Source organism: Clinocottus analis, unplaced genomic scaffold (genome assembly GCF_023055335.1).
Source record: "Clinocottus analis isolate CAN_PGR_092001 unplaced genomic scaffold, fCliAna1.0.p SCAF_3, whole genome shotgun sequence".
Taxonomy (NCBI): Eukaryota; Metazoa; Chordata; class Actinopteri; order Perciformes; family Cottidae; genus Clinocottus; species Clinocottus analis.
This window is the reverse complement of record NW_027176042.1, coordinates 13,205,336-13,222,896: the sequence shown is the minus strand read 5'-3', so window position 1 is coordinate 13,222,896 and position 17,561 is coordinate 13,205,336. Positions and strand designations below refer to the sequence as shown.

At 39.6% G+C, this 17,561-nt stretch overlaps 2 protein-coding genes across 3 annotated transcripts in view; one reads left to right on the top strand and one right to left on the bottom strand.

Moving 5' to 3' along the window:
- Window positions 1–96: 96 nt before the first annotated feature.
- On the bottom strand, window positions 97–8,523 carry thumpd3 (THUMP domain containing 3). The gene is made up of 10 exons (XM_068593390.1): window positions 8,449–8,523; window positions 7,697–8,036; window positions 7,506–7,583; window positions 6,937–7,428; window positions 6,284–6,414; window positions 3,849–3,918; window positions 3,476–3,591; window positions 3,265–3,369; window positions 2,255–2,378; window positions 97–656 (listed from the first exon to the last, which is right to left on the bottom strand). The coding sequence occupies exons 2-10, from the start codon at window positions 7,940–7,942 to the stop codon at window positions 465–467; spliced, it is 1,554 nt and encodes a 517-aa protein (XP_068449491.1). The 5' UTR covers window positions 7,943–8,036; window positions 8,449–8,523; the 3' UTR covers window positions 97–464.
- Window positions 8,524–13,527: 5,004 nt separating this feature from the next.
- The window catches only part of srgap3 (SLIT-ROBO Rho GTPase activating protein 3), a 50,932-nt gene continuing 46,898 nt past the window's right edge, over window positions 13,528–17,561 (top strand). For both annotated transcript variants that reach the window (XM_068593433.1, XM_068593431.1), the window contains exon 1: window positions 13,528–14,079. In XM_068593433.1, the coding sequence (XP_068449534.1) occupies window positions 14,016–14,079 (64 nt within the window). In that variant the 5' untranslated portion in view covers window positions 13,528–14,015. The remainder of the gene's footprint in view (window positions 14,080–17,561) is intronic.

The window sequence follows — 17,561 nt, the reverse complement described above, 5'->3', positions numbered from 1 at the left end:
AAAAATTAAGGATAATAATATCGATACATCTTACTTCTTTGTTGTATCACCGTCAGACAACTTGTATAATGTGATGAATACTTACATCAACTCACATTTTGTTTGAATCTTTTATTTAAACAGAACAATATGGCAATGTGCAGTTTCTGTAAAGTGGGTGCAGCTCGTCTGAAGACACAATTTTCAGCAGGTTTCTGAACAGCAACATGACAAATGAACCGCCTCATTCAAACCGAGAAAGAGAACTACTGAACTGCTGCTGAACATGAACGTGTATTTTCTCTGTCCAGTTAGCCATTTAAATTATCACAAAATGTGAAATAAAAAAAAAGTTTCACAAAAACTGCTTGAGAAGCTTGACCAGAGAACCTGAATGATTAAAAAAAAAAAAAAAAGAGAATATAAATAATATTGATCCTACACAGCATCAAATATAAACTCAGAACTTAAACGCAGGATGTGAACTAAGGGAGCTCCTTGGCGACCTTCTCATCCCCTTGAGCATTAGACATCCCTTTTGATTCATGGACATCTTCCGGAGTTTGGCCAAACACGCCCTCAGTCCGCTTGAGGAGGTAGACGCCAGCATGTAAACCCCCGACATTGACCCAAACGGTATGCAGCCTCTTCCACAGTCCTCCCATCCTGGAGATAGCCTGCATACAACATAAATCTTATGAGGGCAAACTGACAAATGACACATTTGTTCTGTGTAAAACAAGAGCTCTTGAGACAAATACAGCTGGCTAAAGTCTTATTCCATGACTCAGAGATTTAGCAGAGTCGAACTGTAGATGGTTTATTTAGAGATTATTTATAGAAGGTAAATTGATTCAGCACATGAGCTTTTAAGTAGAGGACCACATTAGGATGTTTAAACTTGGGGAACTGCATAAACATTAAAAAAACACCAGCATTTACAAATGCTTAACTGATGGATTGAGAAAACCAACACTGGTCCTTTCCACTTCACAACCGAACGCCATGTTAATATTATCCATTTTTTGTGATATATTTTATTTTTAATGTGCAGCAAGTTTAACTGCGGGTAACAATAACCACAAAGGTTGTTGCTTGTTTTACATCACTATGACGTTGATGCGTTATTCTTGCGAAGAGCAGAACATGTTTTCACTCCCTAATTTGGCACATAGTGGCTGATGAGAAATTAAGAAACATTACACAACAATTTGGTTCAGCTACACGCATAATAAATAAGGAATATCCTTTGAGCTTCTGTTTAAACTGTTTTGATCTTTCATCAAAAAGAAAAATGGATTCCTGTACAGATTGGCAGAAAGAGACTTATAAGATGTTCATTGGTGGCTGGGAATTAATTATTTTTAGAATGACTTTCATAGCAACAGGTTTAATACTTGAAAACACAGTGTACTATTTGGTTGTGATCTTGACACACCTCCATCTAAAGCTCAATGAGGTGTGGAGAAAACAGAACTATTGATGATACAAGGGTGGAGATGAAAACTAAATTGTTTTTGGGTGGAACATAGTATTTAAATTATGTATTGTCACACTGTATATGGAACACACTAATAAACACAAATGGCGGAGCATCAGAGGGCACAATGTACTGTCCTGCTGAGCAGGGCCATGTACTAGTCACCACAGTGTAAATTAGTACAAATTGTAAAAGATTGTAAAACGGGTGCACGTTGCCGACTCCTGAGCAGTAATCATGTTTGTATGTTGCCTCAGTTTCGGTTGATGCACTCACTGTCCCATTTCTGTGTGGTCCAAAGTTTAAGGATATATTGGTGTTATTCTGCTATTTGTTCATTGGTGCTGGTTCATGAATAACAAGGCTACAGAGAAAAGCAGTTGTTGTGTTTGTATACGGTAGTTTGCTGTATGCACGGGTTGGCAACTGCCGTGCATCCGCAGCCACTAATACTGATACAACCTGATGGCTCACATATCTGCACTCATTCTGTTTTGCTTTGTAATTTGCTTTTACTTTTCCAAAATGAGCTGTTCTAGTTGAAACTACACCAAAGCTGTAAAACTAGGAAAACACTCGGTATTTCAAACGGGTCAGGCACCGAAAGGAAGCACCAAAATCTGAGTTGTGTTTTGGTGTGGTGCCATATTGGCACCAGTTTTCTCTAACAGGAAATTGGTGGCAAGACATGACAAGTTCAAATGTAATGTTCATGCCATGGAATCTTATTTACTTGGAACTTTGTTAGAAATGTCTTAACTGAAAATCATATCATCTGCATGAGTATACAGTTACCTTGGTAAAACACTTCTTGTCCTGTGTCAACAAGGCAGCCTTTCCTGTTCCTGGTGTGCACACACGGGCCATTTCCCTCAGACAGGACGGGTACAGGTCCCAGTTCTTCTTCCTTGAGCCCATTCTTTAGGAAAACAATGGAAATATTTTAACTTATAGTTGGGCTGAAAGCTAAATCCATTGTTAAGTACTCTGTTTCAAAATTACATTTTTAACCATCTAAAGCACCGTGGTTATGTTGGTCAGCTTAGACCTAGTATTGAAACACAAATTATTCAGCATAATTTTCACATACTATTTATTAATAATAATAAAACATTTTATTTATATAGCGCTTTTCAAAGTACGTGAAGTTGCTTTACATGGTTAAAATTAACATAAAACAAGGACATCATATAAAATCACAGCAGTAATTACACATTAAAAGCAGATCTAAAAAGGTGCGTTTTGATTAGTGATTTACAACTTGTCAGGTTGGTGCAGTCTCTAATGGGTTTGGGGAGTGAGTTCCAGAGGGAGGGAGCGGCGATGGAGAAAGCTCTGTCACCCCAGGTTCGGTGCGTGGTCAAGAGTGGGGTGGACAGGAGGTTGGCATCAGAGGAACGGAGGGAGCGGGAGTGAGTGTGGTGCCGGAGCAGGTCGGTGAGATAGCGGGGGGCCTGGTTGTGAAGGATTTTAAAGTTAATGCGTTGAGGGACGGGGAGCCAGTGGAGGTTCTGGAGGACGGGGGTACTGTGGTCACAGGAGCGGGTATGAGTGAGCAGACGTGCGGTGGAGTTTTGGATGGACTGGAGTTTATAGAGGATTTTGGATGGTGAGCCGAAAAGGATGCTATTGCAGTAATCGAGTCTGGAAGTGATGAACGAGTGGATCAGAATCTCGGCAGTGGAGGAGGAGAGTGACGGACGGAGGCGTGCAATGTTTTTAAGATGGAAAAATGCAGTCCTGGTGATGTTATTGACGTGATTAATCAGCCATGTACTGTATGAACACCACTGTGATTATGGTACCTCTTCCCAAAGGGCATGTCCGTGATGACAATATCGACAGAGCCCGTCCTCATGGGTAAATTGCAAAGATCCCACTGCACTGTGTCAATGGGCAATCCAGATACACTGTTTGAAATGAGATAAAAGGGATTTTAAGTCATTATGACAATCAACTACACAAAATTGGATATGAAAACTACCTCATGAGATGTCCAGCTGTGCAGCCTCTCACCTGCCTTTGTCTGCCCTCCGTTTCTGGAAGTGACATATATTATTTACTGTGCGGTTAACTGCCATGTCATTGTTGTCACCAGCAACGTAGAAGGAACTGTCAAATTCAATGGCTCCCTTGGAAAGAGAAGAAAAATACACATTTTTTAAATAAAACAAAACATAAGAAAAGTGTATATCCATCAGGACACTTGTTGATCATTTGACACTGTAAGTCTTCAGTCTGTAGTTCGCTCATGAAATTTATATAATGTAGGTCATCAGAAGATCAGTGGCAGTGGTGCAGTTAACAATGTGTTTTTCAGTGTGAGGGGCTGGGCATACAACACTTTTTCAAGCAATACTGTAGTCCAGGTACAGCAGTTATGTCTCACCTCTAATGGTATAGCTCCAGTCCCACACATTGGATCAATTATTATATCTGATGTCTGAGGTTTACAGAGCCTGTCAACAGACAATCGGTTATGGATACAGTTTATCACCAGTGCGACATCATAGGTTGTATTATATGGACTCATTTTTATATATATATATATATATATATATATATATATATATATATATATATATATATATATATATATATATACATATATATATATATATATATACATATATATATATATATATATATATATATATATATATATATATACATATATATATATATACATATATATATATATATATATATACACACATACATACACACACACACACACACATATATACACACACACACACACACACACACACTTAACAAGATTATTTGTATTCAATGAATACAAATAGTGTTCATTTTTTTAAAGCGATAAATGCATTGAACACTATTTGCTTTAAAAAAAAAACAATTGGAACATGCTAAATGAGTTTCATCAAATATTCAAAGTTCTTTGGCATAACATCGTCATTATTTGTATTTCTTTGCTCTCATTGTACTTATCTGGAATGTGCACACAATGTTTTCATTTGACTAAGTTTCTGTCTAATTACCATTTATTTTGATCATATACTGAATGAACCTCTGAAAAAACAATAACTGTAGCATTACCTATCAGCAGAAATTTGCATATTACATTTTAAACAGATAATACACAACTTGCGTGTGTCTAAATGGACAATTAGAGTAATGACTCATGTATCTGGGCTAACTACCTCGGCTCTACAAACATAAATTGTCCTCCTTTTTTATTTCGGCCAACTATTCGCTCTCATCAACCTCCTCTACTCGCAACCTTTATTTCCAGAACAGAGTTGTTTTTGGCCGCTATGATGGTGTTGGATCGGCCTGTATTCAGTCACTTAGTCATGTCCTGTCCACTATCTATCGAAACTATTCCATGACATAGTATTAGAATAAATCTATTAATCCTTTTATTTTTGACGTCATTTGGCCAACTTTGCTTTCTACAAGTACTCAGTGAAAGACATAGTTCAATGATCAATCATTAACATTCCAGCCCTTTGTCTGTCTGCACTCTTTTCTTCATGTGTGTTCATTTGTGTGACTGCGAGGAGGCAAACCCAGTAAGATCTGCTGCAACTGGAGGTGAGACTCTGTGCGTGCAGCTTGCAGTATTTTTGTCACTAACTCTTCCTCCTCCTGTAACTTAGGTAGCTGTCCAAGGCAGTGTTTCCCCGAGGTGTACAGCTTCAGGGGAGGGGGTGGAGGGGTATGTAAATAACATCATTTGATGACTCGCTCTGTGCTTATATAGTGAAAGAATAAAGGAAATTACAATAACTTTCAAGTAAACCAGGTTGCTCCATCAAACCAATTTCTTCTTAAATTGCAATCACTTAGAAAAATGAAAATAATGTTCTAACGTGCAAAAAATAACTAATATTTAGTTACTACTAAATAGCTCATTGTGGAAAACAATGAGCTAATATTTTTTTGACAAAACAGAATGAGTGCAGGTATGCTTTCCTCCACAAATATGAACTGGGTTGTAGATTTGATACGGCCGCTCTCAGTTTATTCTTCATAAACCAGTTTAACCTGTCAACGGCGTAACTAAACATTTACCTAAAAGTACAGGCATTTCTCCATGTATTTATTCATGACTTAGTTTTATGTCCGTGTACTTTGTACTTTTGTAATGTGTGAAGCCAGCAGCTCATTGTTGGTACAAGACACGAGCACTTTGGTTCGTTTTACTTTCAGTTCAGAGAGCGTCGTTCAGAGAGTTGCTCCGGTGCTCCTTGCAGGAGAGCTACTGATGCCATCTTCAACCTGGGAGCGTTTAAAACGCAGATTTAACTTAGTTGTCTACTTTTCACGCGACATATTTTTTGACGCTCTCTGTCCGCTGCTGTGCGTGTGCTCAGTGCTCACCTGTATGCGCGCAAGCGTCTGTGCACATGAGGGCGGAACTCGCGCAACCACGTAGCTGTCGTGTCGATCCGATCAATAAAATACGGCCGTTTAGTTTCTTCAATAACAGATAAAAGGTGTAAATCTGTTCTACAGGAAAGAGAACCGTAAATGACATTTTGTGATCTGGTGCTATAGAGCAAATTACAGATGTGCGGGGTTTTTTCAGGGGGGCGCCCCGATCCCCTATTATAATGGTAGGGGAAACACTGCAATGTGATTGCACCTGTGATCGCAAGTGTCTTTATGCCAGTTTTTTTTAATTTATTTTTTTATGACTAAAACACAACATTCAGTTAGTGAACCAAAATCATCAGCCAATTAGAAATTTGGAATTATAAATGACTTAAATAATATATATTAACAATAGCTCAACTATATCCTTAACTCCCTGGGACATTTGAAAATAGAGTGAAAGCAGTGTTGAATTACCTGAGCATGCCGTAACACAAGGTAGACCGCAGAGTGGTGGGTCCAAAGTGACTGATGTTCCTCCTGTGAAGACTCTCTTCTGTGAGTGCAATGCCAATAACCACCTCTATATTGTGTATGTTTAGTAACACCTACAATTCAGGAACATAGAGTGCAGGATTACAAAGCAATAATCAATGTAACCACGCATACATTTTTATATTCTATGGAGTTAAAACAATCGTAAAACTATTCTGATGTAGATTAAGTGTTTCTTAGCAACCTAATAGTCTTATCTATTTAGTAAACAAACATGCCAGCTCAAAGCAAACACATATAGAATTGATTAATCATTTCAACATCTATTCAAACACTGAGTTATATATCAGCTTACCCACAATAGGCATTAAAACTGAATTTAGTCAGTGAAGAAACTGCCGTTCTACTAGTCAAGTTACACACAACTGGCAACTGCTGAATTAAAAGACTCTTTAAAAAAATGTAGGCGGCCACAAATTGTTATCACTGTGAAGACACTGTTATTTTTTCTTTTGTTACTCCTTAAACTAAACATTAGATCATGTCTTGCAAATCAATCTCAATAGGCAAAGTTTGTCTTGGCCAGTGTGACGGTATTAACTTTGCGTCTGACCAATCTGAACAAGGATGACTACCTCTATGTCAAACTTCGTCATGTCTGCTTTCCACTGGAAAAATTCTTGCACAGCTCCACCAAAGTCTCTGGCTGCCTCATTGGAGGAAAAGCTGTGTTTATCACCAGCCCTGTTGCACGTCACACGGAACTTGATGATTTTGGCCTCGGGTTCTGCCTCTTCGGAGTCCTGTATGCTGGTCTCTTCGTCAGCCGTGCTCTCTGCCTTCGTCTGGTTTTCAGCAGCAAATGCCACCTCTGGTACCACTTTCTGCTCGCTTTCAGCCTTTGTCTCATTTTCAGCAGCAGACGCCGCCTCCTGTGGTGGCTCTTGCTGCTCACTTTCAGCCACAGTTGCATCCGTGGCCTCACTATTAGATTTTACTTTGGTGCTCTTTCCTCCTTTCCGGTAGCCTTTCCTCTTTTTTAGGGTGCGATTTAGTTTCCAAACCTCTAAGGCCTTAGTCCAGGGGATTTTAGAGGCAAGCTGCATCATCTCCATCAATGTCTCTTCCTGCACAAACACAAGTGTTTATTACCCTCAAACGATAAATATAAGCAACATGTAAATAATGCTGGTTGTTGAGTTACCTTTGATTCTTTGAATTCGTAATAATCATACTCCTCAACCACAACAAACAGGTTGTCCACAGATTTCAGAAGATGGACCTATGGATTAAAAAAATGGACAGAAAGCCAGACAGATACATTTTAGACTGAGGTTTTCTGGACACTTTCTTCTCAGTTTTACTGAAGGCATGCATGGATTTCAGGTTTCCTACCTGGAAAAGCTTGTCAGTGGTTATTGGAAAATAGATGCGGCCACGATCTTTGCTGATTCGTGCATCCACCCCAATTTTCTCCTTGACCTCTTCTGCGGCAGTGAGCTCGAATCCTGTCGGCACGGTTGCTCCAATGGTGACAGTGAAGACGTCCCCAGTGATAGCATCATCCTTAGTGAAGGCAGAGGTAGGTGGTCCGACTGTATCAGGGCCTGGCTCTGCAGCCCCATTTTCCTGGGAGGACATGCTGTATTTGTGGGCTGCACCTCCCCAGACTCGGAGGTATAACTGGAGGATATGTATCACAGCTTGTTCCAAGTTCAGAGACTCACATGTAACACTTGGAAGGGGAGAGAGGTATACCGTTAATAGTGTAGATTTTTGCGACATTCAGGTACGAGTCATTTGCAAGAGAGTAACGTGTTATAAAAGTATATTGTGAACTATTGCAAGTCACATGTTAGCATAAAATACGGTTTGATTAAACATAGTGAATAAACCTGTTACAATGCACGTTATTGCTGGGGATAAAATGCTACTTGTTAACTTAGCTAGCTGGCTAAAGTTAGCCTCTGGGTGCTAAAAAGTTGTTACGTCTCGCTAAACAACAAGCTGACGTAAACTAGCGGCTTTTCTTTTACGTCGCTGCCACGTTGTACGTGTTTATGAGTGAAGCCCCTTAGTTGAACTGTAGCAGCAGATTAATATTGCATAAGAGTTATAATTAACTTGCTAACTGGAGTCAAACCAACCTGTGAAACACGAGGCACCTATATCGTGTTTTCACTCAGGAGCAGCAACATGGAGACTTCCGGCGGAAACCCAACAAAATAAAAGCATCACCTCCACAAACGTAGTCCGAGAGAGGCTGGATGTTAAAATACTTCTCGGACCATACAATGTGAAAATAGAGTAGTACTATTGTTTACATATTACAATATTATACATTATTATTATATGTTACAATATTATAATTTATGTACACGTATTAACACACATCAACATTTTTTTCCTTCTTTTTTTCTCTAAACATCTGAAAACTATTACAGTATTGTATATCGTGTTGAGTGAAATACATTTTTGTATTTGTCATAGTGTTCAGCATCTACATTTTAAAATATATTTAAAAAAATTACATGACAAATAAAACAAAAAAAATTAAAGATCAAATTACAGCTATATATAAGTTAGAGGTGTAATTTTTTTTCTGCCACCATTTTTTGTATGACCTTCATTAAGTGGGCCTAGTGCTTAAATTATAGGTAAATGGTGCTTAAATTATAATGTAAATGATTAAAACTGTCATCTTAACAACTTTGATTTTTTTTTTAAAGCCATGGGTCCAAACAGGAAATGTAGTTTGCACGAGCTTGTTTCATCGTGTTTCCATTCATTTTCACTGGCTACTACTTCCGGGTGCAGCTTTCCAACAGGTAACCGACAGAGGGCGCCATGATGTAATCTTTAGAACGTAGTTTGAGAGCGCTGAACAAAACCTTAGACCTCACAGGGAAACAACAAACGATATACAATCATTATAAGACAGGTAGTAAGAGAGAGGCCACTTAACACCTAGTTTAAGTGAACAAGATAAATACAAAGACAAAACACAACTTTAAGATATTTAGTAGGAGAAAATAGAACAATAAAACACAGTTTGTTTTAAATTGTGGGTTGCTACTCACCACTAATTGTAATCAATTGTATAGACGTTGGGTTAAAAGAGATACAACTGTGTAGTCACTAAGTAATTATTACTAACAACAATGAGTATTTAGTTGAATCAAACACATATTACAATACCCAAAGTAACAATGTAAGATAAGATAATCCTTTATTTGTCACTCAGTGTGGAAATTGCAGGATTGCAGCAGCATTGCAAACAGAGACACATTGTAGTAACACATCAAGTAATATAAATAAACAGTAGAACAGTAATACAAACAAAAAAGATAATACAACAGCAATATTAAATATACAGATGAAGTAAAATCAGTATATGAACATATTTAAATGCATTTATATTGCACCAGATGATGAACACAATTAAAGTGGCCAAAAGTGATTCTCGATCTGCATGCTAGATCGGTGGCTTGTTAGTGGCTTATGATAACATAGCCCACAACACTGCCATTGATTTATTCTTTTGTTTTAAATTAAACATGCAAGTCTTTCCTATAGCCAGTCCAAGCATCTTAGTTATTTTAAAGTCACCCATAATCTTCTTTCCAGACTCATCATTTATGATTGATGGGGTTCATTATAACTTTCTTCTTTTCTGTGTCACATTTCCTTGTGTGATTAAGGGCAGTGGAAGTAAGAGCTTGAACTTAGTGAGACCATTATCTGTTCATTTACAAAGAGCAGCTCTTTGTATATTTACTGTTGTCTAATTCACTGGAGTCAAGTTACATTTAAAAACTTTTATTTAGGATTAAAGTATAATTCTTAAATGTCTTGTCTGTCAGAAAAAACACAAATAGCTGGTTCCATGTCTCCACACAACATACACCATGTTTATTGAACATGTTTTGTTGTTTTTCTAACTGTTTATTGAAGGTCAAGTCTGTTCTTTCTATCTGATTAGTAAGTGTGAAGTCTGCAAGACGAGTGGGCATGCATTCATATCAGGGAACGAAAAGTCCTGCACAACAGATGGCCGCTGTTGCACAAAGTACAGTAAGGGAACTTTTGACAAATAAATGATAACTTGTTAACACATTATCAACACACATTTTCATATTATCTGCAAAGAGAATAATCAAAAAGTGTCTCACAGTGAGTAAAAACAGCTCCAGGAAAGAAAGAACAGGAAAGAAAATGGCATATCACAAAGACATCCCTCAGCACGAGGGCTTGATGATTGATTAATGACAGTATGAAACAATAGAGGTTGTCGTTTGCATTAAAGAAGTCAGAGCCTCTTTCTCCTTTAACTAACTGGAAAGAAAACATTATAGTGAAAACAACATCAACAATCAACTTGAACTTCATATTTGCCCCAAGATACATATGTGCCGGATGGGAACCATGAAAACATTTGAATACATTTTATGATGCTGCAAATACATTTATAAGAACAGCATTTTTTTTTCACACGTTGGGTAGAGCCGTTCCCACTTTTGTTATCTCCGTAGAAATAAATAGTAAAAGAATCTCACAATGGATCTTTGTGCTATAAAAATAGTGAAGTCACAGTTCCCCAGGCTTCCCCCCTGAGCTGCCCAATGAGAGAGGTAGGGGTGAGAAACAGGGATGAAGGGATGCGGAAAGGTTACATCCGCTGACTTCTCTGTGGTAAACACAAACAAAAGCAGAATCCACCTTGCTGTCACTCTGGCCCTCCAGCAAGTCTCTGTCACAGCTGATGTGTCTGCTCTCTCAGGGCTCCACTCCTCAGATGTGGAGGTGATACATAAGGCTTGACTAACAATTTGGACTCACAACTGGAACTGCAAAGTAACAAAAGACAGTGTGATGCAGTGAGAAACTCAACACATGAAGTCATCCTTTCCCTGTCTCGCTGAACACATACACACATACACAGACACACAGACACACAGACACACACACACACACACACACACACACACACACACACACACACACACACACACACAGATACACACACACACACACACACACACACACACACACACACACACACACACACACACACACACACACACACACACACACACACACTACCAGAGGCCATTTAATTTCCTCAGGGTATTTTTCTCTTGCAAAGAAGGTTGTGCCCGTTGTGTTCAACAGCAAGAAAATATATTATTGTCACATCACGAGGCATGTTTGAATCCAAACAGGATCTCTTAAGTCGTCACTATTGGGAAAACAGGAAGGCAGGAGGATGCCAACATTTGTGTCTATGGATATTCTTTGGGTGAGACAAACACTGCAGACATCTTCTTCATCTCTGTAATTGGTAAATTTGACCCTCTCGGGCGACGATTTGTTCCACCTCATTTGTACGATCTAATATCGTCATTTCTTCATATTACATTCCTTTTAAGGTTGGTGTTGGTGACCACCAACATGAGCTCGAGCTTACTTTCATGTGCTTTTCACAAATACATTCTTTTTGGAACATTATAGGTTATTTTTTCCGCTATGTCCTTGTTCTAAGATAAATGACCACAACACACTTTTCGGTCATGCTGGCCTTCACTGTCATCTGTGGGTTTTATAATTGACTTTAATATTTTTAGCCTTGAAAGGTCAGGCTCCTGCCTCCATCTGTGATCCTGCATGTGCCTGATTGCTGCTTGAGCTCCTCCAGCAAGGCCTGAAGAACATTTCTAAAGGATTTAATGTTGTTTTTATTGCTTGGCAATTAGTAAGTTTGATTTAAAACGAGCTATATAAATTAAGTTTCATTGTTAAGTAGATGTTTAACTTCTCTTTTCCATAATGATTAAGTTTTATAGTAAATGCTTATTGGTTTATCATAAGCCATCAGGTCTGCAGTTACAAGATCGTTAGTAAAACACTGATATAGGGCCATGAGGGTAAGTGGTGTAGGATTTTTGGGATAGATTCTTTTACTACAAAATCATTTCTATCTGTTTTCAGATGGGGCAGAATGTTTACCCACTATCTGTCAAAAATGATCTCCAACCTGTCAGCTTGAAATGTGCATTGACGCTATGTGGTGCAGATGGAAATGACATGCAGAAGACTTCACAGTTTGGCAGTTTGTAGGTTTGAGTCACCTCATTGTGAGTCAACAGCCTGTTCCCTCCTGAACTGAGAAAAGCTCAGGTGACAGACAACAAACCGAGTTCCATGGACTGTTAAAAACGCAGTGAAGAACCAGATGACAGTAACACTCAGTCTCTGTCACTACAAGGATCTTTCTTCATGATATGAATTCAAATATTCCCATACAAGAAATGCATGACTTCCACCACAGAGGCGCAGACAAATTCAATTCAACTCAATTCAATTTATTTTGTACAATCCAAAATCACAACTTACAAACTCTGCCCCAGAGAGCTTTAGAATCACACTTACGACATCCTCTGACCTTTGACCCTGACATTAGTTCAGGAAAACCTCCCCTAAAAAAACCTTTCAACTGGGAGAAAAAGGAAAGAAACCTTTGGGAGGGCAACAGAAGAGGATCCCTTTCCCCAGATGGACAGAAGTACGATAGATGTCATGTGTACAGAATCAACAACACCACAGTTACAACACAGAGCAGAGTTTCTGTGAAGTGAGAGGTGTAACCATGAAGGCACCGATGCTGCTGTGGTAACCACAAATGTAGTCACACCAATCCTGTTACAAAGCTAGTTTGTGTCGTTTGCACCGCACCCTCCTTTATTGCAAAGAGGTGTATCGCCATGCCTTCGTTGTACCCATTGTTTATGCGGAACAATTAGAGATGAATGTGAAAGCAAGAATGCCAGTGACATAAACACCTTAAACGTGCACGCAGGTAGGACATACAAAGTATTTGTACAAACTGTTCCAAAAAACTAAATTCAAAATATGTGTGGGCCGAACTAAGAACACTATCATACATCATTACATTATTAACAATAGAAAGGATCACAAAACTCTGTCACATGCATTGCATGTGTGTGTGTAGGTGAGGGTGAGGGGGCGAGGGAGGGAGGGGGGGAGAGACAGAGAGAGAGAGAGAGAGCGAGAGAGAGAGAGAGAGAGAGAGAAAGAGAGAGAGAGAGAGAGAGAGAAAGAGAGAGAGAGAGAGAGAGAGAGAGAGGGCGGGGGGAAAGACTTGTAGTTGACAAAATGAGGCGGCTCACGTGACGATCTTTTAAATTCCTGTTCCCCTGCAACGCAATTTGTCAGTGTACGAAGCTGAGCTCCCGTCTCGCTGCTTTTACGCATGTCTCATCATATTTTGGGCACAGAAGCGACAGCAAGGATCTGACTGCTTGGAAACCTTCAAGCTCCGCTCGCTTCATCATGTTGTTATTACAGTTTTGAGCTCGCTTGTGTTTTCACTTTGTCCTGCTCAAGCGTCTGAGTTGACTGGTACCATCAGGAGGAGGAGAGGAGGAGGAGGAGGAAAGAGAGAAAGACCCAGGAGAAAAAGAGAAGAATGCAACATTGGACTGCTGCTCGTGTGTTGTTGCTGCACTGATAAGGTGGTTCAAACTGCGCGGACTGCGGGAATACAACACATTTACGCTTTTGTTCTCCTCAATGCGCGGCTGCTAGAAAAGAAAAGGAGGAACACGCTGCTCCGTCGCAAGTCCGGGATCATCCCCTATAAATACTCAGGATAGTCCTCGACCTGCAGACTATCCCCCTAACAGCCCGAGGAACGATGTCATCTACGAAATTCAAGAAAGACAAGGAGATCATTGCGGACTATGAGACCCAAGTGAAAGGTGCGGTGTGAGTCTGTCTGTGTCCGCTCTGTGTGCATTGTCTGCCCGCCGAGCAAGAGCCCGTTTACCCTCCTCCATGTTCGTGCTTTTCTTTTGATTTTTGCACCATACGTTAGTGCCATCCACCTCTATGGCTTTTACACATATCGTGTTCAAACAGAGAGCACTGACAGGCTTCCCTCCTTCATGGCAGGTAAACCGTGACAGTCAATCCAATGACAGAGCATCAGAGTGCGAGCAGCGATCCGCCGGTTCAATTTCTTTCCCACTCGTGTGCACAGCTTTCTTAGATTAATTCATCAACAGCCAGAGGGATGTCCGTGTGCTGAATTATCATTTGTGGTTAGGATCGTGGATGTGCAGCAGCTCCATTGCCGGGTAAAATGATCCCCGTGCTGAAATCAGGATGGAGGACTGGCTGTATTATTGCTCCTCATTCTTTCACATTTTGGGGCCTGCGTTTGGTTTATTGTGGCTGGTGTGGTTAAACATGCTGATCACACGTTCTGGAATAGATTTAATACATATTCATCATGTCTTATGATATCAATATGGCTTCAGCTTTAACCTTCAGAGCTGATCACTCAATGCTCACGTTATGCTTTGATTCATAGTCAGTTTGACTGTTTCCCACCTGGCTTTTTATTATCAAGGATTAAACACTCTGTTCCTTATTAAAACATTTTTTCAGTCCTTTTACACACGCCAAGGTAACTTCACCCCTGGTATGATTTTAGTTAATCCTAATTGGCTTAAATCAGAGTTTCAATTATAGACTGATGGTTTAGCTATATATCTGAGTCTTATTAATGAACTATGAAACGATACAGTGCTTGCTGTCGAGCATTGTGTTAGACATGCAGTCAATGTAAGTCAAACTATGATGAACTGTGTTGATTATTAATATATTAATAATACAAATAATACAGGAAACTCAAATAAACAACCAAAAAATACATAAAGCGACAGTTTATTCTGCCTTGTGGTATAAAAATAATGGAGGCATACTGTACATACAAGCACAGTAGACTGGTTATGAGCAGACAGTTCCCTAAGTGGAGCTGGGGTTCAGTTTCAAGGCCCTGGACCCATTACTGGCACTCTCACTCTTTAGTGGTTTCCCTAATGTTGCGCCTACGGGGCTTCAGCTGATCATCCCCAGAGTATTGTACAAGTCCATGGACCTTTGGATGCTAAAAGTGTGAGCCGTTGCATTTAGGCTTCACATTCTTCTTTGTGTTGATCGTTGTGATTCAGCTGCTGGTCCTACCTACAAGACTTTCTGTGCCTCTAAAATCTTAATTTTGTCATTCAGGAAATTGCATGTCTTTTTTCTGCCAATATCTTATTTCTATACTCTCGATTTTACTCCAGGCCATGTTTTTGATAATTCAGACATCAATTATTCATCTTAGATCTCACTGAGCCATGGGAGAATGACTCTAGTTTCACAGAGTCAGGCCCTGTGTGCTGCTTCTTTGCATTAGACAGGGCCCTTGAACTGTGGGGGTATGAAGTAAATGTTAATTTATGGAGAAGAGGAGAATTTATGGAGCTGCTTGTTTCTCATTCATAGCTGGTTTGTTGCTTTGCCTAAATACACAGAGGGCTATGCTCCCGACATCCACAACCTCACAACAATGGCAATGTTATGAATCGAAGAAGGCAGTGAGCGAACATAATGAAATTCAAATTGGAAATTGCACCTGTCTTCCTCTGACTTATTGCTTTATTGTTAATGTGTACATGGCAGAAGGGGCCAAATCATCAGTGTGTCATTGATTGGGACAGAGCAACATCGCGGGGTTTCTTTATTATTTATCAGGTCTAATGAAAAAACAAAAATCACTTGGTTTCAGCAGTGCCATTACTTTGGCTATGTGGGAAAAATATTGTTTCCTTAATTATACTGGCTGCAAGTGGTATAAGATATAAGTTAATTCCGCTGTTGAACTGTAACAAACCACATTTGTCAAAGATCTTAACCACAGTTAATGAATTCTTGACAACCCTTGAGGCTAGCTCCCAAAGCCCAGGTCTCTGAAAAAGCCTTGGGAGATGGTGTTCACTTGATTCAAGCTGTTCAGCTGACAGATCTGGCATTAGCATGTCAATAGACAGGGTTCATACGCTGAACAGAAAGCGGCTTTTGGAGCGTACCACCGTGTGTTTGCTGCACAGCACAACCCCCGACTCCTGTTTGCAGTCTAATAGGCAGTTTGTGAAGTGTTGCTCCCCGGGCTCAGCCATCAGCAGCTGTTTGACATTTACGCTCCAGGTTCTGAAACTAAAATATGGCTGCAGTATAAACTTCCACATCCGTAGGACGGGAATGGACTGAACCATCAGTCTTCATCATCTAAAACTGGATGCTTTAAAAGTCCAGGGAGCAGAGGTTACCTTGCTTGTTTAACATAGAAAGAGAGGATGATAGCGGATCGAGGATGATAGCGGCAGTAACTACACCTTATATGAACACAGGAAGAAGCTTTGAAACCAAACCTCAACGCTTAAAGTAAAGTAAAAGTCAAGACATCCATTGTCCTCTGAACAGTTCAGTTTTATTAAACTGGTCTTGTGTTTACATCTTTGGGCTGTACTGTACTTCAGCTCGGGAGACAGCAGGTCGCCTGTTCAGTTGGCCGAGCTCCTTACTTGGAGTGCAGCACCGTTTTCACCCCACTCTCATTTTCTTACATATGGGAACCTTGGTGTTTGTATTTTTCGTGCAGTATACTAGCAAGATAAAAGTCAGCGTGATCAATGATTAAACGAGTTAGTTTAGTTTGATGGTAGTCTTTTCTTGGATGTAACTACTGTTTAAGTCAGACACGACCATGGCAGTCATTAACCGCACTGACACCAATACACCCACGCACTCACACAAGCATACAGAAAGACAGGCATATTGTGTTTGAGAGGAGGCACAGTGTTAATGTGATGAAATTTAATACTTAATTTGCTTTCACTTATTTTTCCTCGAGGCTAAAAACAACTGCTCTGATCAGGGAAATTAATACAGGCAACTGCTCTTAGAAATTGTTCAGTGTTTCAGATGTACTCATTAATGTCCAGTTATACCAACGATCCACATACAAACAAACTTAAGGTAATACTGAAAAAGAAGCAGAGTTTTTTCACCTCGAGGTTCAAGTTTCTTTTTTTTTTCCAAGTCTCTGCTGGTTCCTTTTTGCCAGAAACAAGTTTAACTGAAGCAGACCGAATAAAATCATGAAATTATTAAATCATTATTTCAGATCACACAAACTTTTTTGTTTAAATTAAAATTATTAATTATATCATTGTATGTTCTTTGCAACTGCACATGTCAATCATTAGCTTGCAATATGTACAGTACCTAGCATGTTCAGAATCCCCACCCCTTATTTGTCTAATACAATGATCCTAATAATGACCTGAACAGGTGAGTTTGGTCAAACGCTGATGAAAATTCTGTGAGACACTATGTGTGTCTTGTGTGC

Bases quoted from the DNA above. Each gene is read 5' to 3' on its own strand.
- thumpd3 (XM_068593390.1), bottom strand. From the start codon at position 7,942: ATGTCCTCCCAGGAAAATGGGGCTGCAGAGCCAGGCCCTGATACAGTC. The intron at 3,919-6,283 runs GTAATTCAACAC...GTCTGTTGACAG, and splicing joins TTGTGTTACGGCATGCTCAG to GCTCTGTAAACCTCAGACAT. The intron at 3,370-3,475 runs GTGAGAGGCTGC...CATTTCAAACAG, and splicing joins CGGAGGGCAGACAAAGGCAG to TGTATCTGGATTGCCCATTG.